The 24,250-nt window shown below is 46.3% G+C and overlaps 1 protein-coding gene across 3 annotated transcripts in view; it reads right to left on the bottom strand.

The window, feature by feature from the left end:
• Positions 1-24,250, bottom strand: part of LOC143104982 (pleckstrin homology domain-containing family A member 5-like) — a 124,401-nt gene that overhangs the window by 24,450 nt on the left and 75,701 nt on the right. For 2 of the 3 annotated variants that reach the window (XM_076269356.1, XM_076269366.1), the window contains 9 exons: positions 23,350-23,433; positions 16,878-17,007; positions 16,446-16,550; positions 13,357-13,429; positions 10,776-10,876; positions 9,146-9,261; positions 6,387-6,974; positions 2,303-2,828; positions 1,697-1,780 (listed from right to left, as the gene is read on the bottom strand). In XM_076269356.1, the coding sequence (XP_076125471.1) occupies positions 1,697-1,780; positions 2,303-2,828; positions 6,387-6,974; positions 9,146-9,261; positions 10,776-10,876; positions 13,357-13,429; positions 16,446-16,550; positions 16,878-17,007; positions 23,350-23,433 (1,807 nt within the window). Of the gene's footprint in view, positions 1-1,696; positions 1,781-2,302; positions 2,829-5,382; positions 6,185-6,386; positions 6,975-9,145; positions 9,262-10,775; positions 10,877-13,356; positions 13,430-16,445; positions 16,551-16,877; positions 17,008-23,349; positions 23,434-24,250 lie in introns of those variants that run through there. The other variant, XM_076269375.1, reaches the window with a different exon arrangement.

The following is a 24,250-nucleotide window of genomic DNA, read 5'->3' as shown; positions in this document are numbered from 1 at the left end:
TGGTAAACATAATTAGAATAAAGATATTACGAAATACTGTACATCTCATGATGAGTAGTTATTCACCATCATTTGCAAAGTGATTAGGGGAGAGGCGAGAGACACGTATGGAGCACAGCTGAAGACGCACTGTCACGAGATATAAGCAACTCCTCTGCAGGATAAATGTTGTTTTATTCAGTCATTTGAGCAACATTAGGGTAAGTGTTGCATTTTCCAGCCTATGTTTTCGATGGTAACCCATTGTCAGTCAATAGTGAAAGTAACTGCATATAACTGTCTTGTCGTTGACTGACTCCTTGGTGAAGTTAGTTTCACTTTGCCAATGAGTTCAAATAATAGACGAGTGCAAATGCGTGAAGGCTATGCTAGGCTTTAGTAAAGCATGGTTTAAGAATGACTATTCCATACGGTCTCGCAAGCAGCCTCCTTCAAATGCGCCATTGAATGCCAAAATACCGATGCATTTATTTGACATATCGCGCGTTGCGCCGTTAAAGGGAATGACAGATGTCATTCTCATTGGTTTAAAATGATGTTACGCCCCAAACACACCCATATGACTGATTAAAAGACCTAGGAACACCTTGTTACGCCATGCGCTCCACTTTTGAGAACGAAACCCCTCCCAATGTGAACTGAACATCCTACTAAATTTGAATAGACTTTTGACGAGTGACGATGCACTTTAGAATGTCATGATAGGGCCCTCAGTCTTGTCTGCTTAAAGGGGAAAACAGACAAAGATCATTCAAAATAAAAGGTGACCATGTTTTGAGTATTTGGGAACTTACACATGATGCAGGGTTGAACCCAACACAGAACAGTTAATAATCTCAACAGAAATGGCTGACACAAACAAATCCTCAAGCGGGCCGCATCCATGCCCAAAGTGATGTGCTCATACGCATGACTCTGATCTAACAGTGGGAGGGACACCCACTTTAACTCATTTTAACGGTGACTGTCAACGATTAAGCAAGGCGACACAGAGACACATGGAGCAGCTTTCGGTAACTGTTGGGGTGGCGTAAGACTGAGAGCGCATGGAGTAAACACATTCTAATTCCTCACACACAGCGGAGCGGAGTGGAGCAGGCCCTCCCTCAATCTGCCCCCAAACACACCCGACCACTAGGGCCTCATGGTCAACAGACGGGGGGGGGAAGACAAAACAAAGAGAAGAGAGAGCGAGAGAGTGAGAGACACTGAAGGGGAGAGAGATAGATAGAGAGAAAGGGAGATGGAAAAGAGAGAAGGAGAGAAACAAACAGGGAGAAATAGAGAGAAGAATGTAGGAAAGAGAGCAAGAGAGTGAGAGAGAGAAAGACAGAGAGAGAGAGAGAGCGAAAGAGAGAAAGGGACAGCGTGAGCAAGAGAGAGAGAGGGCAGACAGGGGGTTTTTTCTTGGAAAGAGACCCATTAAACCCAAATGGAAATCTGTGCCCAACCCAAGCATGAAATTACAGGGTGCTATATCAGACATTTGCTGTGGGGAGGCCAAGGGCAGATGGGGATACACTGAGGGGGAGAGAGCAAAGAAGCAGACATGAGTCAGAAATGGAGAGAAAGACAGATAGAGATATATACGTATATATATATATATATATATATATATATATATATGATAGAGAGATAGAGAGAGAGAAAGAGAGAGAAAGAAGGGGAGAGAGAGTGAGTGAAGGAGCTAGCTCACCGTTTTCCCTTGCAGTGACTGAGGAGTGATGGTCTGGATTGGGATTCCTGTTGGCATGGACCTACGATCAGGTGGATAACCATACTGCAGAGAGGAGGAAATACAAGAGAGAATAAGAGGATTAGAATGTCAATGAATTCACTGGACAACTAAAATGCACTTAGCAGCAGTGAAATTGTATCATTTTGGCATCATATTATTGACATTAGCTTATTTTAGCAAACAGGAAACATCACTCCACTTTCCTACAGCAGCACACAGGATTATGGGTGAAAGGAAAATGGCGTGGTCGTGTGGCTCTCACCACATGCAACATTAGATGAAACCAGTTTAAACTAGCTCTCCATTTGTCTCTCTGCTGTGGTCTAAGCTACCATTAAACGTGTGACTGCAAGCTCAGCATTAGAATCCTTTTGTCAGCTTATCTGCAACTTCATCCCTGCATTTACCAAACACCAGTAGGCCAGGAAGACAGGAAGTCTGTAAACGGCCACTTTTTAAACAGCATCCACATGACTGCACACCAATCCACATTTAGAGAGCCACAATCTGAAACAGGCTCGTGTCTCTGTAGGGTGGCGTGGGAGAGGGAGGGGGGGCCCGTACCTTGTTGAGCTGCCCCCTATGACGGCGATCCATGCTGAGGTCCCCACGTCCGTAGACAGGCGAGGAGAGCTCGGAGCGCGAGCTGCCGGCGTTGTAGGCGTGCAACGGTGAGTAGCCGGCCTGGTAGAGCGAGCCGTGGGAGGGCGAGGGCGGGATGGACGGCCCTGTGTGCTCCGACAGGTTGATCATGGTCTTGGGGCTGGGCATGCCGCCGTACAGCTGGTGCGCCGGACGCTGCGGCGGGTGGTGCGGGTGCCGGACGTACGCCTGGCGCTGCTGCCACTCGTACAGCTGCCACAGCGTGTCGTCGCGCATGGACCGCCGCTTGTCCATGCCTGCGCCTGGAGTGGACGCCGCCGGCGGGCCCAGCATGCGGTCGTAGAGCGAGGGCGAGATGCTGCACACGCTGTCCGGGCGCGCCAAGCTGTTGCGCGGGAGCGTGCGGTAGCCGTCTGCGTACATCGGCATGGCTACCGGCGGCCGGTGGCTTGGCATGTTCCTGGGCAACGTCTGGTAGGAGGAGACACTGCGGAGAAAACAATCAGAAGGGCTGGTAGAGGAACGCTAACAAGCTAACTAGCAACAATCAGAAGGGCTGGTAGAGGAACGCTAACAAGCTAACTAGCAACAATCAGAAGGGCTGGTAGGGGAACCAGCAAGCAGGTGACAAATAAATAAAAACATTGCTTAAGAAAGACAACCGTTGTTCTCCGTTGGGGAATTATGATTATTCACACAAAGAGGCACTTTTATTCATCATTTATTTTAATTAGCACAAGGTGAGATGAAGGACTGTCAGTCACTGAATTAAAAATGAGAAGCCTGTGCACCGCTCTGCTGCAGAATAATTGTGGCTGTGAGTGATTCAGCGATAGGAGCAGCCGCTGGAATAATCAGCACCTCCGGGTGTTTACTTTCTTTTAGTCTCGCCTGCCGGCTCACTTTCACTTTCCCTCCGAAGCGCACTTGGCGGAGCATGCGGCATCCGCCGTCATCTCCATTACACACGCTGGCAGCCGCCTGTTTATTCAGGTCGAGAGGGCCAATTCAGTTGGAGTGGGAGAGAAGGATTCGAGGGTTCAAGGATCTTTATAGTCATTCCAACATTTCCATGTAGGAGCGAAATTTTCTAATTTAGCTGATTAAACAATGCCCACCATTAACCCCCCAATAAATTGAAATAAATAGTAAAAAAAAAAATTAAACATATCTATCGTTGCAATATGCGAGGTGAGTAGTAGCAGTGGTCAGGGTGCTCAAAGTCCATGAGTGAGTTCATGACTAAAGTTCAGGGTGCCAGGATCAGTCTATGGTCAGATCAGAGCAGAGGTGTTGTGTTTATTAGTCTATCAGCAGCTGGGCAGAATGGCAGTGGACGACGTTGGCGAGCTCTGACCAGCACGCTGCTCGTCCTGAGCACTATTTATTCAGGTAGAGGGTGCAAAACCAGTTGGGGACAGAAACGATGTCGGTGGACGTTGCCGAGGTCTGACCTGCGTGCTCATTCTGAGCACTGCGCATGAAGCCATGAACCCAACAGCGAAGACAACACACCACTGCAGAATGGGGCACTAACTACACTGTGGCGGGGTATAATTAGTGCTGGGCGGTATGACCAAAAATGTATATCACAGTATTTTTCAAAATTCTTACGGTTTCACGGTATATGACGGTATTTTTTTTCCATGCATAATCAGATGTTCACAGCATTTTCTACAGGTTGAGAGAGGAATTGCTGCAGTACATTGACTAAGGATGGTCTATTTTACTGTCATGATGTAGAATAACTCCACTAGGGCTGGGATAAACGATTATTTTTTAAACGATTAATCTAGCGATTATATTTTTGATGCATCGATTAATCTAACGATTCATTTTTTCAGTCCAATTCGATTTAGATTCGATTCGATTATCTCCCCATTAATTCACTAATAGCAACTTATACATGTTTATTTACATATCTGAATGAAAAAACATGAATTATTTAACATTGCAATATATGTTTATTGCTCTTAAGATTCCAAAATAAAAGACTGAAGTGCAAGTAACTACAAGTGCAAAGTAATGTATTCTTAGTCAGAGGTAGCATTCAATAAAGTTTCAGTTAGTCATTTTAAGACGTTCGTGTGGGAATCATCTCCTTTGGACAAGCACTTTTGAGTCTTGGAAAACACTTTTCCATTTCCATCTGGATTTTGCAAACAGAGTCAATAAAATGAGCCCTGCATGAGTAATACAAGCAGCTGCAAGTAAGAATGCTAAACTTGACATCCAAACAGTATTCTAACGTTAGCTTTGAGATAAGGCTACTGCTTGATTGCATACTGTAACTTAACTTCGTTTAGTCTCCTCAATGTACTATGTTGCGATAAGACCTTAGCAGAGTTTACTTTAACTTTAATGCAGCGGTTTTGAACAAATTTGCGCAGCATGGTCACGATGCTAGCAATTAGTAGCCCACTGTGTTCTATGCAGTGCTTCTATGTGGCAACAACAATCCTTTAACAATCGTGAATATTTTGTTAAATGCACATGCAGAGGAGGAGCAGCGGGCTCGTTACGAGAGAGAGCGGGCGGGGCGAGGAAAGGCTGTGTGAGTAAGTGGCAAGTGCAGCTCAATGAAATTATTTTATCTTATCTTTAATTTAAATAGCAGGCCTACAACATAGAACATCAATGTGTGGTGCCCAGCCACAGATTAGTCAACGTATGGAAAACACTGAAGGTGTAAAATTAAAAATATTTAGCAGCACACGTTATGCTTGACGAATCGACGCTCATATTTTGCGTCGACGTATTTTTTGCGTCGACGTCATCGATTGCGTCGACGTCATCGATTACGTCGACGCGTTGTCCCAGCCCTAAACTCCACACTAGTGGTAATGCAGTTTTGCATGGCCCCAGAAAATGATGCTGTTTACAAAGAGCCACTTATGATTCTAATGAAGAATCTAATCAGAATGCAAAGACAATTGCAGTCAAAATACAAAACTTTTACTGTGCAAATTTCACAAACATCTTGTATAAAACCAATACAAAAAGTAGTGCAACTTGCAATAATTATACTTTTTTTTAAATTATACAATTTAAAATAAAACCTCTCTGCTAATATGCTAATAGGCCTATCAGAAACATGCCTTATTGTTATTCTGTGGTTTACATGACGTTAGTGGTAGGCTAACGTTAACTTCATGTGGATGTGGATGTCTTGTTTCGTTGTTATAACGAAAATATACACCGGTATACGGTGTGAACCGGTATACCGCCCAGCACTAGGTATAATGATGGAAGCCGTAATACTGAGGATTTGTAGGACAAACAAATAGGATTGTAACAAGGGGCACAAATAGACTGAAAGAGAATTGGGCTTTTACGCACAGTGTTCGACAGTAGGACATTTCAAATGAAAGGCATGGATATAATGGTATGCTATACCATCTAGGGACTTTAACCTCCAGAAACTGACCCAGCAAAATCAAAAGTTAATCTACAGAAAATATATGTTATTGGCACAGCTAAGTGAAAAATCTGAAAAATAAGTGATGTAAATGCAATTCAGACATCATCACAAATCTTATTTAAACATGCAAAAAGTGCTGCACCAAGGTGTTTATACTACAAACACAAGGTGAGGAGTTCTAATACAGATTATGTCAACAAAAAATGATCAGTGCCACATCTTGCACAGCAACAGGCCAGAAGCAACTTAAAATCAATCAGCTTTTCTCTCTCAACAGTCACAATTAATCAATGTGCTGCAGACGGAGAGGAAATGTATTGAGGTCCGTCCTCACTGCCCTACTCCAGTGCCAGAAGCCTGCATGCAAAGTGTTTTCGGTCTGTGAGACGTTGCCTGATGTCCTGAATAGATCATGGGATAAACTTGAAGGAAATGAAAAGCAGAATGATTATCTTTGGCCTCCCTCAATGGTAAGCTATTGTTTTTTTTTTTTTCCGAAATAAAATAAAATAAAATAAAGTAAAGTAAATCCTGTCTTACAGGCCTCTTGATTGCTCATATGATTGAAAGCTCCAGGTTGTCAGGTCTGTCGGTGTGTGTGAGATGGAGGGTGCGGTGTCTCACCTGCGGGTGTCGTCGTCTTGGCCGCGGCCTCTCTGAGAGCGGACCCACTGCTCCAGCTGCTGCATGGAGTTGGTCCTCTGCAGGACGCGCTGGGGCTCGGGCACGGGCGTCTGGGCGCCCGCTCTCTGGCTCGGCCCGTTGCCCAGCTCCGCTCCGGGGCTGCTGCGGTCCCCCGCGCCGGTGCCGTTGAGCTGGGCCGGGCTGGACTGGAGGCCCTGGTGCGGCCCCCCGTTGGCTGGATGCTGGTGTTGCTGCTGCTGGTGCTGCTGCAGGCGCGCGCCGGTGATCTTGGTGAGCGGCGGCCGGTCCCAGTCACCGCCACCGCCGCCGTCCGTTTGGAAACCGTAGCGCTCGGCGTCGTGCTGCCGCCGGTCCTCCTCCAGCGGAGGGCGCTGTCGCTCGAGGCTGCCGCCCCCACTCCCACCGCCTTGCTCGGCGCTCTGCGGCTGCTCCAGAGGCTGCCGGTTCGGCTGGTCCGGCTGGTCCGGGACCTGGGGCTGGGGCTGCTGCTGTGGGGCTGGATGGTGGTTGGGCCCGTTATTCATCACGTCCTGCGGGCCACACTGCTCCACTTTGAGTCGCTCCAGCCTGGGGAGAGACGGACCGATAAAAGAGAGGAGAGGGGGGGTGGGGGTGGGGGTGGGGGGTGGGGTCGATCAGTTATTGAAAGAAAGACATCAATCCACCCGAGGGAGAGAGAGAAGTTCTGAAACCTGGACAGTCGCTCAGTTTAAGTTCAATAAAACACTCTGGACAGCGTCCAGCAGACGGCAGCTTTCATTAAAGACACTTCTCACGGAGCCCAGACTCAGCTGCTTTTGCATTTAAGAAGCTGCCATAAAGGGGGGAGGGGTTGGGGACACGATGGCTTGAACTGCCCCTCCCCCCACCATCTCCTCACACTGCCGGAGACAACAGGGCGGCGAGACACTGCAACCTGACCCCCCCTGAGGGATGAGCCAGTGCCCCTCCACCTGTCACTATTTACAATAAGCAGGAGCCTGTGCTAATAAAAACCCCCTCTCACTCTCTGTCCTCCCTTTAACAGCCCCACATGCTCTCTCATTCTGCCCCCCGCCGTTCCCACCCGCGCTCTCGCTCACTAGCAGTCCTCAACCGTAGCTCCATCACCAACAGTGTCTTGCCTCTAACTTCCATCCTAATTTGTTATTGCACACGGAAAGATTTCGGTTCCCAAACAGACTGAAATCATCGCCTTTAAAGGCACAAGCTCTGCGATTGACCTATGTTGTGTGGTGGACGCAAGCGTGCCGAGAGCCACCCCCCGCCCCCGTCCCCAGTCCTTCCGCACGTCTCTGGGCTCTTTCATGTGCATGGGGGCTGAGGGTAATGACTTTCCCATGTGTCCCAGCGGGCCAGTAAAAGACGCACTGGGGCCTCGTGAAACCTCAGACCTACATGAGCTCATGGGCGCTCACTGATCCGCTCCACGGCTCGCCCCGCCGGCCAATTACAAGCGCTTCCAGCAGGGAGCCAGACTATCAGTCCTCTCTAAGCTCCCAGCGACAATTATTCCTCCAGCTTTCATGACAGCAGAGTGAGAGTGAGCAGAGTGAGAGAGAAAGTAAGAAAGGAGGAGAGGGGGACAGAGAAAGGAAGTGAGCGAGGAAAGAGGGGAGGGGGACGACAGAGAGATTGACACAGAGAAAGAAGATATGGACAGAAATTGGAAATTGAGAGAGAGAGAAAAAGCGAGAGAGAGAGAGACAGAGAGAGTGAGAGACAGAGAGAGAGAGAGACAGAAAGTGAGTATGACCCTGAAGGAGCAATGGCAGCACTGCAGCCGAATTTACTCATTTAAAGGAGCACGCCAACCATCATCTCCAGAGTTAGATAAGGGAGGATACATAACCTTCTCTTCTCTGTACATACAATAACCCAGCCTGACACTGCTAGCCTAGCGTAGCATAATTCACTGGAAGTGAGTTACATCAGTTAGCCAATAATTCCATAGACTTTAGCCATAGGCTAGCTGGTGTAACCCACTTCCAGTGAATTATCTGTGAGAGCAGATGGAGTCGATGGCAGCGAGGATGACACGTCAGCACGCATCCTCCAGCAGCCCTCCACATCACCTGCCACCCACTGCGTCCACACTCGGCACCACCCTCCTACCACCCTATTCCCACTATGCATTATTTACACCTTCTCACAGACTAGCACAACAGCGCTGCTTATGTAACTGTGAAGTGTAAGCGTTTCTCAGCCAGCGCCCGAGAGGGAAAAGTGCTGAAGTCAATGAGCTTGCATAAAGCAGCTCTTGGCATCGAGGATCGCAGAGCCGTGCCAACTACACAGACCCGCACCAAAGACAGAGAAGGGAGCCAAATAAAATGCTTTGGCTCGAGGAGTCATTTCACTACGACGTAGAGGGTTGGGGGGGGGGAGGTGTTAACTTAATGTTGTTCTTCGAGTCAAGGTTAGGATAAGAGAGATACTGCTACGAGCAGACTCCCATTGACTCTAAAGAGAATGTCTAAGCCCTGTGCAAGAGTCAATAGGAAGCAATGGGTGTGTGGAGCCTCATGCACCTTTCATCCCAACTCACGCCTGATGCAATATACCCACACAATACTCCCTACAGATCATCACCATGTCCCAGCAACTTCAATGCACAGATGCACTCAAAAGGCAACTGGTGATGGACTTGGCTAATTGAGAACTCGGCTACATGCTTGAGAGGTTTTGTCAGCTTTACACACACACACACACACACACACACACACACACACACACACCTGTTGACTGGGTTGGTGTGCACCAGTGCTGCATCCGTCATCACCTTCATCCAGGACTCCATGTCTTTGGCCGTGTCGCTGCAGAAGTAGTATGTGCGCATGTTTGGGTGCGTCGCCTGGTTGAGTGAAAGGATCAGAGGATCAGAGCAATGGCAACCTGCAAGAAAACACAGAACGGAGAAAGAGAACCAGATGGAAATGAGAGATAGACAGAAAAAACAGAGTGATTGAAAGAAATGTGGAGGACAGAGAAAAAAGAAAGGAGAATGGATTGTCATTAGTTTGTTTTGGGGAAAATGGTTCAGTATCATTTCCTATTACCCTAGTTAACATTACAATACTAGCCACTCATAAACATAAGGCAATGCATCAGTGTTGAACTCTGGTCTCTCAAAGAGCGCAAACACAAAGCCAGTTGAGCTGTTCACATAGTTGAGCCAACAATGCAAAGTGACCTCAACACAGGACAGAACTGCTGAGACATGAGAATTGGATACGAGTGACACGACTCTCCAGCGCAAATGGTGGCTTTCATAGAGCAGAATGAAGGTTCTCTTACCTAATTGCAGAACTGCAGGCTCCAACAACCACAACGACGCTCTCGGTCAGGTCGGACTCCCTCAGCGAAGGCACACACAGGTCATTGTGAGAGCACAAGGGAAGAGCATGTGAGTGTGTGTGTGTGTGTGTGTGTAGTGAGTGTATGTGGTTTGTTAGGCAAACAGAACAGAAAGCAAGACACAGAACAGGTCGAGTGAGTCTACACAATATCCTGTTTACTGAGTTCCATTGGCCGTTTCTCATTCCAAACCTGTCCTCAGGGGAGACTAGAGACAATTGAGTTGACTGGGGGAGGGGGAGGGGCAGGGGGCCTCGGCCACCACAAGAGGAGGTGCACCAGAGTTCACCATTATTGTGCACTGCAAAGGTCGTGCGTCATTTTATTTCCAACCTTCTCGGGGATTTTACTGTCATCATTGTTTTGCTTTTTGCCAGACAGATGCCAAGCCCTCTGCCTCAAACAGTTTATTCAATCGTTCTCCTCTCCAATCTCTCTCCCTCTCTCTGGACCCTGTGGTTAAGTCTGTCCTTCTGCAGACTCCTTGGTGTCTGTACTTGTGGCTATCGTTGGCAATGGCCAGCTCGGCTAACTTTGTTTTTGCAGTGTGCAGTTTCCAGGCCCCCGAACCTAAACCGTCGAGGTGAAAGACCCTCCGAGATGCTTTGGCACGCGCACGTTCACCGGGCCAAAGCACTGACTCAGACCTGGCACTTCTGCCAGACTACCAGCCGCACCATCCCTAAAACCACCCAGCCACTCCACCCTTGCCTCTTCTTCGGGTTCCCCCTCTCCCTCTCTCCACTCTCCTTGCTCCAGAGCAGAGTTATGTGGCCTGAAAGTCATCCTTGACCTGCTCTTGCCTATTTGGTTTCTATCCTCTACATCTCTCTTCCTCTCTCTCTTTCTCCCTGTAATTCAGTCTTTCACACAGAGCCTCATGGTCTATCATCATTTAAAGAAAAACAAGAGCCCCCACATCACCCCCCCCCCACGCCCACCCAACCCCACCTCCCAAACCACAGGAGCCTCCCACACTACCAGCATGCTGACAAAACGGGCTCTACTGACCTTGAAGGCGTACTTTCTGTTGATGTGGTCGTCCACAGACAACAGGGAAATATGAAAACTGGGCAGAAGAATGCTGCCGAGGATCCCTTCTTCCTTCTCATCTGTTCAGAGAAAAACACAAATGGCAAACAAAGACAAATCAGAGAAGAAAGGAGAGGAGAACACAACTGCATAACAAGCAAACTGAGTGTGTGTGTGTGTGTATGTGTGTGTGATGTGGTGTAGAATTCCCTGCATGCAGCTGGAGTGTGTTGTTTATGTATGTGAGCCCTCCTCTTACTCCATCTCAGGCTTCTGTTTAGGAATCCGTCCCCTCTGTATTTCCCCCACAGCGCTCACCGACATCATTCCCTTCAAAACATTTATCCGCTTAAGGCGCTCGGTCCCTCAGCAAAACACCGCGCCACACACACGCACACACACTGATCTGGCTCTGATCTGCTCTGGAAGGATAGGCTAGATCTGGAGGAATGCGCATGGCTGGCGATCAGACACAAGCATTAATGTCTCTGACAAACTCCTGTTATACTGGCAGAAGAAGGAGCTCAGCCATGTTACGACAGGCTTGAGTTAGCTTGAATGCTCGCACTGCACGGAAACTATATTTATTCTGCCTGTTTGATACGAACCATCTGTAGCTCCTGTGCGCACAGCATGATGAGAGAAGAGAGCGAGACAGAGAGTGCGTGTGCAAGAGACTAAGAGCCTACATTACGATATTATGCTACAATGCACTACTTGCAGACAGAGAGAGGTTACATTACGCTATTATGCTACAATGCACTACTTGCAGACAGAGAGAGGCTACATTACACTATTATGCTACACTGCACTACTTGCAGACAGAGAGAGGCTACATTACACTATTATGCTACACTGCACTACTTGCAGACAGAGAGAGGCTACATTACACTATTATGCTACACTGCACTACTTGCATTTTCTGGGAAAATGTCAGGATTTTTCTGGGCAATTATTTCAGATAGCAGTAGTAATAGTAATAGTAATTCCGTTTATGTTCCAAAAGAAGTAATAACTTAAAATAACAACTTCATGCGGTGGCTTGAAACAACATAATATTTCAGGACAGTAGGCAGTGCCCTTGACACCAGAGAGAATGTGAGCGGAGAGACATCTGCAGCTGTGTCCAGAACCCTGACGCCTGACCCATCGTCCGCCGAATCGGTCTTGCTGCCTCTCTCTCTGTTCAAGCACATGGCTCTTGGCTCTCGCTGGAGGGCTGTTTGAATAAACTATGCGTGAGCGGGCTATGAGCGGGGTTCGTGACCTTCCCGCTCCGCCGGCTTGGTCCAAACAGCCTTTGGTTTTGTGTTTGCCCTCGTCACATCCCCAGGCTGAAATCGGTGGCGGAGGGCAGGCGTCCAGAATAAGTCTTGTCAACGTCCGACCTGATGTACACGCGCGAGCACACACACACACACACACACACACACACACACACACACACACACACACACTCTGATGTACATGCAGAGCAGGCTGGGACAAGCGCCAGGCTACATTGTGCAGCTTGCCAGCTTGCATACCTGGGGTAGGTGCTATTGGTTCATATGTTTCCGTCTGCTGTCAAAAGTTTACTCGACAGCTGTCATCGTGTGTTATTGAGTCACTGTTCACACAATGGTGCACTACATTTTTGAAGATTAAATCGATAGGTAACAAACAGGGAGTGTTTTTCATGCAATCTCTTCCAAGTGTACTGAGAAGAAAATCTGATCTACTGTAATGGCTATGCTCTAATGCGCTAGTAGTAGATACAGATATTTTTAAATCAGCTCCCTTTCTAGGCATCATAATCATGGTAATCAAAAACAGCCCACCACTACAAACCTCTGAAGCCCCTCAACAGCTGAAATTGACTAAAGAGGTCTCAGTGCTAATTAAGTTGTTTTAGGATAACTTGTCTGACTGATTGTTGCCTCAGTGTTTCATAATGACGGCGCAGCAATAGAGCTTTTATTAATGAGTACTGTACTCAATTACCCAAAGGTCGTGTGAGGCCCCTAAGGTCATATTGGGCGAGGTGATAATTGCTTGATGGTTCCAAGTATCCTCCAAACACACTTCATGTTTGGTTTGGCATGTTCAAAGCTAAACATAACATAAACACACTTTACGCACACTTTCGGCATGCAGAGTTCGTGACACTTGGGCTAATAGCAACTTGGGGGGATGGCTTTTTTGTTTATGGCCATGGCGCCATATGGGAGTTGTCAAGATGCTGAGCAGAACTTTGGAGCGTCAAGCCCCTTTCAGTCTCACAATTAACTGGAGGGTTGAGTTGGTTTTGGGGTGATAACAGCACAGCCATAAATCAGTGGAGCCGGCGAGAGGGGAGGAGTGATAAAGCTCCTGACAGACAACCTCGTCCCCCCATTAACTACAGCCTGTTTCCAGTCACAATTGCCGACATTCATAGATGGTGTGTGTGTGTGTGGGTATGTTTGTGTGTGTGTGTGCACACGTGTGTGTGTGTGTGTGTGTGTGTGTGTGTGTGTACACAAGTGTGTGTGCGTGTGTGCTCTGTTTGTTTTATGTTGAGGGGGAGAAGAGCACTCACCTCTGTAGTAGAAGAGGCACATGTCGGACAGCACGAACCATCTCTTCTTCCACAACTTCATCCCGGCGCTGTCCTGCACACACACACACAGAGAGGACAGATGAGAGGGGGGAGACACGGTCAGGGCAGAGCGCTAAGACACGGGGGGGTAGGAGTGTTTGGGGTGGTACACGTTCTGGCTAGGGCAGAACGCTAATTTCTGACAGTGAGCAGTGACACGTCTGGCAAGGATGGGTGGGTGGGTTGGGTTGGGGTATGTAATATCTGCAAGCGGCGTTATCTACACAGTTCGTTCGCCTGCTCTCTCTCGCTCTCTGAGACGCACAAGGCACTCTCAATCCAGCGATGTCGCCTTCCAAGGACGTCCAGGCGTGCTATTTAAAAACCTCAAACTGCACCTCAGGGGGAGGTCACTGGCGGCCTGTCTGTTGCCATTACACGGACAGGGCTACAGGCACATGCAGGCTCTCACACACACACACACACACACACACTCTGACAAGTACAGATTCACATATTTCATATACATATTTAAAAATCAGCTTAAAGACCAAAAATAACACACATTAGACATTTAAGACAAGAGAGACAGTAATTTATCCATGTAATCCTGATAAGATGCTACAGGAATTTGGAATCTGCAACATGCTTCATGAAGGTACAGAGCGTTGATCAATAGAGTTCATTTCAATGAACAGACCTGATATAGAAAGAACTCTTCATTGCTTCCAGGCTCAAATCTACTTTTTCCTTCATCCCTTTGATCAGGTGGTGCTCTTGATCGGAATGCCATCAGAACCAGTGGGGATGATTTTTAATTGGCCTACAGATTTCTCATCTCTCAATACCATGCTGCGCAAAAGTTTCTCTTGGCTTGAGAGCAGTAGAATAGGAAACAACAACAAAAGGAAAGAGGGAGAAAAGTCTTCCATTGAGATAAATCAGACCAGTGGCTGGTGTTTGGATGGTTGGCCGGCGCGGGGCATTGAAGCGGTCCCGCTCACAGGAGGCCCAGCCCCCCCCCCCCCTCCCCCCCCACGGTTCTGAATGAGGGTAACATCTGGCTTACTCTCATAGACAGTGGCCCAGAGCCAAAACTCCCTCGCCCCAAAAACTGTGTGGAAAGAAAGGCCCTCACATCCATGATAACATAGGCAATTGAGTCATCAACGCATCAGGGGTGGCACACTGCTGGGGTGGGGGCAGGATGCAATGGGATGGGGCGGGGTGGGGTGGTTCATTTCAGGGCACCGCAGAGTCTCTAATTGAAAAGAGGAGAGAGGGGGAGTCTTTGTTGCCTCGAACAGTGGCTATACCGCTGGGAAGAGAAGAGCTGCAAAGAGAGAGAGAGAGAGAGAGAGAAAGAAAGGCAGAGAGGAGAGTGCAAAGGCACAAGTGTGACAGAAAGACAGCAAGACTGACAAACAAAGAAAGCAAGAGAGAGAAAGAGAGAGAGAGTGAAAGAAGTGACTAAAAAAAGAAACAAAAAAGGCGTGTGTTGTCCTTGCACAGAGGGAGAAAGAGTGTGACAAGGAAAGAAAAAGAGAGAGAAAGACAGAGAACCAGGGAGAGGTGAGAGAGACTGAAAGAAGGAGAGGCCAGCTTGCCATTGACGGAGATTTGGGGAGTTGTTGGGTGGGGCTGTTGCATTGAGCACTGCTTGACCAGCATGCCCACTGAGCAACACAAAGCCAGGGAGGCTATTCAGAGTGCACACTGCTAAGCCTCAACACTTTGATCAGACCTGGAGGAGAGGCGCTAGCGGCTTTGTAAGACTCCTCCATTATGCATCGTACTGAGGGAGAGAATGGCAAGATCGGCCAGTGAAATGAATGGGCAAAGGTTCTCAAGGTCTTTCTTCAATCAACACAACCAATCTTATAACCAAGCTGTGTATATATATATATATATATATATATATTAGGGTGGTCCTTATTTTTCAACTTTTGAAAGTTCATGCTCTCACCCCACAAATATGTTTGAATAAATAAAAAAAATAATTGGGCAAAATGTTATGAATATTAATCAATATTTAGAGGTTGCTCAAGACCTTTGAAGTTTAACACATACTGTGCAGTGTGCATATTCCGGATTATTTGCGTATTATGTGATGCATTGTGCTAGGATGTATAGTTGTTTAATAATATATGCTTATGGCAGCAATGGACTTATTTGACCATGCAGTCAATGTGTATTGATTATTGGTGACCACATTAAAATGGGAATTCCATATTGTCCACGCACATTTGCAATGCGTTCATTCTCCTCAAGAATCCAGAAGATGGAGACTTTCTCCTGGCCCAAAGAGAAAGAGGACGTCCCGGGTGTACAACTGTACAATATGATGATACAACTTAAATCTGTCACTTTGGCCTTGGACACTGACTGGATCTGCTCCTTGTTATTTTAATTCAATGATCAAGATATACTTTCCCAACTGCCTATTGCGGTCTTCTGATGAGTGTCTGTTATGTCGACCAGTCATAAACACTAGGTCAAATTCAAGACTCTTTTCCTGAGTGGTTCCATGTTGGTGGAATGAGTTGCCCAGTGGTCTCCGTTATCTCCGGCTATTGTTTTTATATTATTGATTGAATGGACATTATTGTTTATTATTGCTTTTTTCCCCCTCATTTTCATTGTTTATTTCATTAGGCTATTGATTTAATTGACATTGTTTATTATTGCTATTCTCCTTTATATTATTATAGTCTGACCAACAAATAATATTGCATTTCATTTTGTTGTGCGTTCTTAAATGGTACAATGTCTGCAAAAATGAGCGATTCCGGAAATATTCAAAGGCCTTGAGCTACCTCTAGATATTGTAGGAACAATTCAAAATGTTGCACAGTGTGTTTTTTATTGATATCCTAACACATTTAGGGGGTGAGAGTTGAACATTTCCAAAAAAATTTTTTTTACCCCATATAAGGACCACCATAATATATATATATATATATATATATATATATATATATATATATATATATATATATATATAAAAAGCCCTGCTTACGGGCTACTGTGAATGCTAATGGAAAGAAAACAACACATCAAATCACAATGCCAACAGAATGAGCGCTCACCTGTTTGTAAAGCCAGTTGCTTTTTATAACTGGTGCGTTCGGGTTTCTCTTTATGGAGTTTGACCTCTTTCCAAAATTGTGGATTTTTTTAGAGGGTCTTGATGGCTGAAAAATAGAAAATATAGTGTGAGTGGACAAATCAAAACAGACCTAGCCACAGTTGATTCAAAGCATATCGCCATGGTAAGTCCACTCCTATCATTTGAATGTCAACGTCAATAATATTGTCTAGTACTACAAGAACGGGGTAAATATAAGATACAACTTTAACACTGCTTAGTAAGAATAACAGAGGAGCATCAAGATCTGTCTGACTGTTCAGAGGATGTCTCTGACCCATGAAATGATGCTCCATTAAATATTAAAAAAACAATTCTACCAAACTGCATACGCGTGAACCAGCGTATAAAGTCTGCAGGTCCGTCAACTTACTCGCTGTGTGCCCGCAGGGCTGTTGGGGTACGTGGCGTAGTCGCCCGAACCACCGGTGTAGTTGGACGTTTCACTCATGGTGCTCAGTGGCCGCTCCTTCTTCTCATTCGCTGGCGGTTTGGACGCAGGCCTGAGGGAGACAGACAGATAGGAAGCGAGAGAGAGGGAGAGAGGGAGAGAGAGAGAGAGAGAGAGAGACAGAAAGAGAGAGATGGGGTTGAGATGAAGGGAAGCATCGCTGAGCGTCCGGAGCAGACAGGCCTGGCACAGAGCCGAACCCAGAGAGGACAAGGGGCCGGCGCGGGATTCACGGCTGATTGTGGTCAGATGATGGACCAGACAGGAGGAGGCTGTGTGCAGCGTTTGGCTCATTCTGCCCAAATCACCGTGGCTCCAAACGTACCCTTAATGAGACTCGCTCTGCATCTCCGCATCGCTCATTTAGTGAACGCAGAAACACAGAGGAATAGGACGGGAAGCAGCAAAGCTTACTCTATGAATCAAACCAATTACTTCCCTCGTGTCATTACATATAAAGTCCTCTGTGTCACTGCACTTTAAATTGGCCACAAAGTTTCCTCCCATAACTTAGTCGACAGCAGAATTGTATAGTGCATTCAAGAATTACTTGGAAAAAAAATCCTTGATAATCTCTTATACAGGCAGCAAGGCTTGTATGAATACAAAATGCTCAATGGCTGTCAGAGTTGGCAGATGAAATAGCGGTGAGACTCTATTTGACTGTGTCACTATGTGACTAAACTGCATTAGGGGTTTGAATGGCAGAAGAGCAGCAAACAGCCCAATGAGAAAATAAACAGGAAAAGCCCATGGACATCTGCCTCCCGCCACATCCACTTCCTCTGACCAGGCATCTGTACCATCACTGAGCTCCCCTTCAATCACAGGACCAGATCACTCACCACATTATTCTAACTCCCATATGGTCATCAAATCAGACATGCTTCACACAATACACATGGCAACTGTGCACAACATGGGAATATCATGGACAGCAAACAAGAACAGCAAGTTAGAATTGGTCAAAACAACCAACATTTAACAACTTGGCATTCCCGTGCAGGACAATACCTGGACAAACAGACGGTCACACACAAATGTATTATTAAGATAACATACACAAATGTGAATATGCCTCTGAACAAAGGACAAAATGGTACAAAAAGACAAATTCAGAGACGACCTATAATTGGTTTAAGTAATATGCAAATGACAGGCTATTCTAAGAATATAATGACTTTAGAATTTCACATGTCAAAATCAACATGTATTCAATAGTGGTTGGAGTGTAGAGGTCACTACCCTTCAACTAACACGAAGTAACTAAATGGGCAAATTGTCCACTGCGGTAAGTGAAGGCCCTCTCATAAGGGCTTATGGTCTGCCTGGCCCTGCCTTAGTTCTGCAGCGGCAGCAAACCCGATCACTGACCTGGATCTGATTTCCAAGTAAAATCAATACTGCATGGCTTTGTGATTGCATGGCCAACAGATCCTCCCACCCTCACCCATCCAGCCCTGATTAGAGCATGTCTCTCACAGCTTCATACCCAACACGTTCGCGCCTACCCAAGCGAGCGCGTGTGTGTGTGTGCGTGCTGTTGCTAATTAACAGAGGCCCCATGATTGCCGGCCACATCTGAAATCTGTGGCTGTGAACGTGCCAAATTGCCTGCCTTCCCAACGAGGCAGCGGATGGGGGGCTGGATTGGGGCGCACGACTTCTGATTGTTGATGACACAGTGGCTTACTGTGGCATCCCAATGATGATCTCGTCCTGAGTCACACCGGCATGACAATGAACAGGCGCCCAAAACTAATTGGGAGGCATCGAAAAAAGTCTCTGACCCCTAAACCAGCCTCAAGGGAAATCTGAGTGAAAGGAACTAGGGCAGAGATCTGGGATTGGCAGGCTACTACAGGCAGGCTATACCGGGCACATAACTGAAGCACTCCGTTCGCAGAGTGTACGCTGCAACAATTAGCTTATTCAATGGAACTGGCTGCACCAGACGTGATGGTGGCGGCAAGTACATTCAAAACAATTAGATCATTAGTGTCTTCTAACACTATTTTTACGCTGCACGAACGGAGCTGTGCTCCCGATGTAACCGGGCTGTTAGGCTCAGTAGGACAACTGCTTGCCACTACTGTACTGTATGTGCCCATGTTTACGCGTGAGAGCAACAGGGAGCAAGTGGGAATCGGTTTACTTATGCTCATGAATTTACAAGCTTATTGTCCGAGCTTTGAATCGGTACAGTGATTGCTACAGTCTTAGCCACCTGTAATGCTTCACACCATTCAGCATATCAATCCTAATTCAGCAGGTTCATAGGATTGGAGTTATTTCCCAAGATTAGAGCTGTTTCATAGAAAAACATGCCCAGGCAAAGGTGTACTGCCAATGCCAGTTGGCCAGCACTCTGCTTATGCCCAAACGTGCTTTCTGCAGCTTCACTCTACTCACAACTGCATGGCATTCAGAGGGTAACATTCTAACACAGGTAGGCTGTTGTTATTGAAACACACAGTGTCCACATGCAACCAGTGAAAACAGGGCTGATAGACACACACAGGCACACACATACAGGCACACACACACACACACACAGAGAGAGACACACACACACTTGCGCCACCCAGAAAAAAAGAAATAATTAAAAGCGCCACTCTTCCTGCATCAGCAGTCTCTTATGTGTACGGCCAGTCGGCTGTCCGGCCGCGTCCCTCGGTGGCAAGAGAGACAAAGCTCAGGGGGGCCCTGCCACACACACACAGAGGAGGCCCTGCCACACACGCACACAGAGGAGGTCCTGGCTAGACGAGTAACTCAGCAGTTTTTGGACGCGGCCACTCAGCAGTCGGCAGTGTCAATGGCTGACAGCTTTGGGTCCCTTTGTCTTAAGGGGTCGACCGCTAGCTTTTGCCCACCAGACTGGGCAACTCGACTCCACATACAGAAATAAAACAGGAAACAGACCAAAGACAGAGGACAACATGTTTGCCAAGGCCCACCACACAACACAAACACACCGTCATATTCTCTGATTTCATAACACCATAGAACAATAACGGGTCTTACCTGTGTAGCCTGCAGGTGAAAAGGAAAAAACAACAATAAAAAAAGCAATATGAGAAGCATTCTTAGGGTGTCATCATGATCATGTTGCTGTTTCAGACACTGCTAGCAGTGTTAGTCTAGTGTAATGCCAATGCTAGCATTTCGATTAAGGAAGGTGCTACATGCCACACTCCAGTGCACTGCCTCGTGGGCTTATGAGCCAGAGTTGTGAAGTGATTTAGTCTTCAGCTACAACACCACCACAGTCCTGCCCGAAACACACTACATCCACAAAGTGAAAATCTACACATTTCTGAAATGAATGCTAGCTTAATTATCTTTGTTATGATTTTTGTTTACAGACTGATTGCCTTTCCAGGAATGATTTATCATTGTTAATGTTGAACGTAATTTGTATTAATTTAACAGTACAAAATGACTTTTTGTTTGGAAGAGGAAAATAAAAAGAGTCAATATGATATGGGCATGAATGAGAGCACAGCAGAGAAGCAGAGAGCTTCTCTGTGCGCAGATTAGAAAACATGATTATGAATCACTTTTCTTATTTTCAAAGCAATTAACCTCACAACTACGTCTCTGAAAATGAACTGGCTTGATGGGACATGAGATGCTGAAGCATAAAAAAACACCAACTTAAAAAGAAACAACAACAACAACAAAACAAGAATGTGGCTTAAAAGACAAATGTGTTACTGGGTGTGACATCAAAGCCACCCACTTCAGGGGCATACAGGTATTACCTGTGTAAGACAGGACGAACGATTTTCCCGCAATTCAAGCTAAAAGCAAAACAGAGTAAAAGGGAGAAACAGCATCAGCCGTTAGCATGAATCAACCTGCCACTGCTTTTCCACACACACAGGGTCAAGGACTGTGCTGGATATATGATAGCACATTGAGGCCAAGGGAGGAACTGAGCAACCGCAGCCAGAGAGAGACAGCATGGTGTAAGTGGCCTGACTAGACTAGATGGTATCGGTTAACAAGGGAACAAAAACTATGTTATCAATGCTTGAGCTCTTTTGAGGCAATACTGCATTCCCAACCAGACAGCCTTCCAGGGAACATCACACAAACACAGCAGCAACTGGGGTGGGCATATGTAGAGAGCGAAAACCGAGACCTCGGAGGACAGAACTGCATCAAGCAAAAGTGTGTGTCCCATTTACGAGGCAGGCTTGAGCTGCTGGATTCTTAGTTTTGTTATTGTATTTGTAAGTTTGCTGTGTACAGCAAACATCATTTCCACACATCCATTCCATTATATTGAAATGATGCAGAGCGCCAAAATACACAACAGTCCAATGACAAAGCGCATTGAGATTCCCTGAGGCTCACGCTCCTGCAGTGTCCTTGCAATAGCTGACAGACGTGAGGTCCCTGAATCTGAATCTGATCACTGGCTATGTTAACCATAACTGTGCAATTTTTGGTTAAGGTTTGGGTGTTGAGCTATTTTCGTCAATGAACAGACCATAGTGTCATCACTTTACTCTAAAAATACAGACTTCATGCGGTCTTCCGGCAGAGCTCCACAGACGAACAGAAACAGCTGAATGTGAGTGCAACCATGTGACAACAAAAAATCTTGCCATGCAAACACTGCTCCTTTTCAACAATCATTTTGGTCTCTTTCCATTTAATGGATGGTTGGTTCAACTATAATACATTATCTTAGGGGAAAACCACACAGGTTTAATCACACTAAATACATGTTGAAGAGGCATGAAATAAAAGATGTTCAGTCTGAACTCGCTTCTAAGATTGTGTTGCACAAATTTCTCCATGGCTCTACAAGGACAATGGCTCTACAGTGCAAACGTTCTACACTACACTACACTAGACTTCACAGTTCTGATATGGGAAGACATTTGCAGGATGAATACACTGCCTGCCAACATCTAAATAGTTTCATGACTTTTTTTTTCGGTTATACGGGCCAACCAATAGAAACTTTTGTAAGTATGGCCCAAGTTACTTCTTGCAGCAATATGGGAGAGACAAGAACTCCTCCAGTGGCTCTCATTTGGGCCAATTTATCAGGAGAGGCTGGCGGCAGTTGGCAGGAAAGGTGAACCACTGAAGGAGGCAGAGGCAGTCTGAAGCACACACTCATCTCCCAAACCCCCCTCTCTACTGGCCGTGAAGAGCTACAGCTCCAGACACACAGACAAACATCGTTCTGGCAAGAGGGCTCAAAGTTAGCACAGGACTGCTGGATGGCGGGGGGGTGAGGTGTAGTCTGTCATGTGGACTAATCGCCTAATTTAACTGATTTACAGCCCTTGTGAATCTAAGAGGCAGAACAAAACATCTATTAAAAGGCCAGGGGCAACGATTCATAAAGCTCTGTGCCTGGCTGTGCCGAGATACTCTAGAACTCAAGGTTCTCAAGGTTCTCTCAGCACACTCCTTTATTTAGAGTGGTAGAACGGGGGAGTCCGTTCGGGAGTGAAAGGGCAGCGTAATATATTTAGCCAGGACGCTCGCAGCTTCTCACAGGCAAACAGAGTTGGGCCAGGCAGGAACAGGCAGCGATGTGCTCCAAAACAGAAAGCGCATTGGGAATACCGGAGGTGTGGAAAAGACAGGAGTGAGGGAACGGCAGGAATGTAACAGTACGATTCCTCTGAGGACAAGCAGGGGAATGGAAAACAGCACGCACTCCCCATAAGACCCCTGCAGAACAATGGGCTCTTATTCTGCCTGCGCTGCTCGTGAAGTCCACACAGAGGCTTTATCTCAGACCCGATGCTGTTCAGGAGAAAAACATCTGACCAGCAACAGACATTATTCTCAAGTGCTCTTTTCATGACCTCAAAAATTTCATTAACAGGGGGTGCTGTGGCGCAAGCGGTCGCAATGTTCGATATTTGGGTCCAAGTGCACAAGGGGACCCTGCGGTCAATCACCCGATCCCACCCCATCTCTCTCCCACTCACTTCATATCTCTCATTACTGTCCTATCATAAAAAAAAAATATGTTAAAAAAATATAAATCTATAATTATTATTATTATTATTATTATTATTATTATTCATTCATTAACTATGGCACATCTCATACATTTTAGACTTTACTGAATCAAAACATGGACACTAAAACTAGATTTCAGAAACTGGAAAATAGAGAGCAGCCAAAGTTAAAGCTATGACAGACTAGTCATTCTAGCTTCATCCACACCCCAAACTCTCTAGTCCAAATAAGAGAAGCATTGATACCCAGGAGTCATGGTGTCAACTGCACTCTAACAGAGAGATGTTTTGACATGATTCTTTGGTGAACAGGAAGTGAGTGTCATAGCTGAAATGTTGAAAAATGCCACCCGGTAACATTCCCCACCGTTGAAGTAAGTGAAGAGACTTACTGTTCGTTGACGACAAAGATGCAGTTGTCTTGAGAGGGAGAGCCTGTTACAGGGTGCTTGCAGGTCACCTTGCGCTCATTGTGGCTGTGGAGAGATCAACAGAAAAAGAGAGAGAGAGGGAGGGAGGGAGTGGGAGGGAGGGAGAGAGAGAGAGAGAGAGAGAGAGAGTAAAAATGTAAGAATGTCAGGATCCATCGTCAGAGCAATCCCTGGCCTGTCAGTAGAGCTTGTCAATGTTTTTAAGCTGTGCGCTCCGGGCTTGATGAGGTGCAAGGAGGTAAATATTGCACAAGTGGCTGTCAGATTCCACACTGTGGCAAGGTGCCCCCCCGCAACCACCCCCGAACACTGCTGTGTCCCAATCTAAAAACATCTCTATTAGAAGTCAGCACTGCCTACTCTCCTAAATTGGAAATCAACTCAAAAACTCAAGTGTCTTTTGTTCCTTTAATGCCTGTGCGTATACTCCATCTATTTGTCATATCTGTCTAATCAAGCAATGGGTGTAGACCAAAACAAACATAGCCCATTTGATGTGTATAACTACAGCTGCTTATGAAAACACTAGCTAATAACGCTAAAATACCCATAAATGCTGTTTTTGTCCAATTAAATGTTGCAACGGCTTAACCTCACAAACCCAAGACCCATTTAAAGGCATTCATTCTCAGGCACTCATTTAAATCTGGATGATTCTGCTTTATAAACACGATGACTGATGGCTATTTCCAGCTGCATTCATCTGGATGATGTGATATAAAGGCCAGCCTGACTGACAGAGAGAGAAATTTCAGCCACATTGGATCAAGTGCTTGAAAAAAAAAAAAAAAAAGAAAGCAACTGCAGCCTTTTTTTTTGACTGAATGCCCCCAACTCATTCCCCCTTCAAGGGCAGCCAAGT

This window comes from Alosa pseudoharengus, unplaced genomic scaffold (genome assembly GCF_046254945.1).
Source record: "Alosa pseudoharengus isolate Yale_2024_CS ecotype anadromous, Long Island Sound unplaced genomic scaffold, YU_APseudo_1.1 YU_APseudo_1.1_scf_10, whole genome shotgun sequence".
NCBI classification, from domain to species: Eukaryota; Metazoa; Chordata; class Actinopteri; order Clupeiformes; family Clupeidae; genus Alosa; species Alosa pseudoharengus.
Note: the sequence above shows the minus strand (reverse complement) of the source record. Positions and strands in the feature narration are given on the sequence as shown.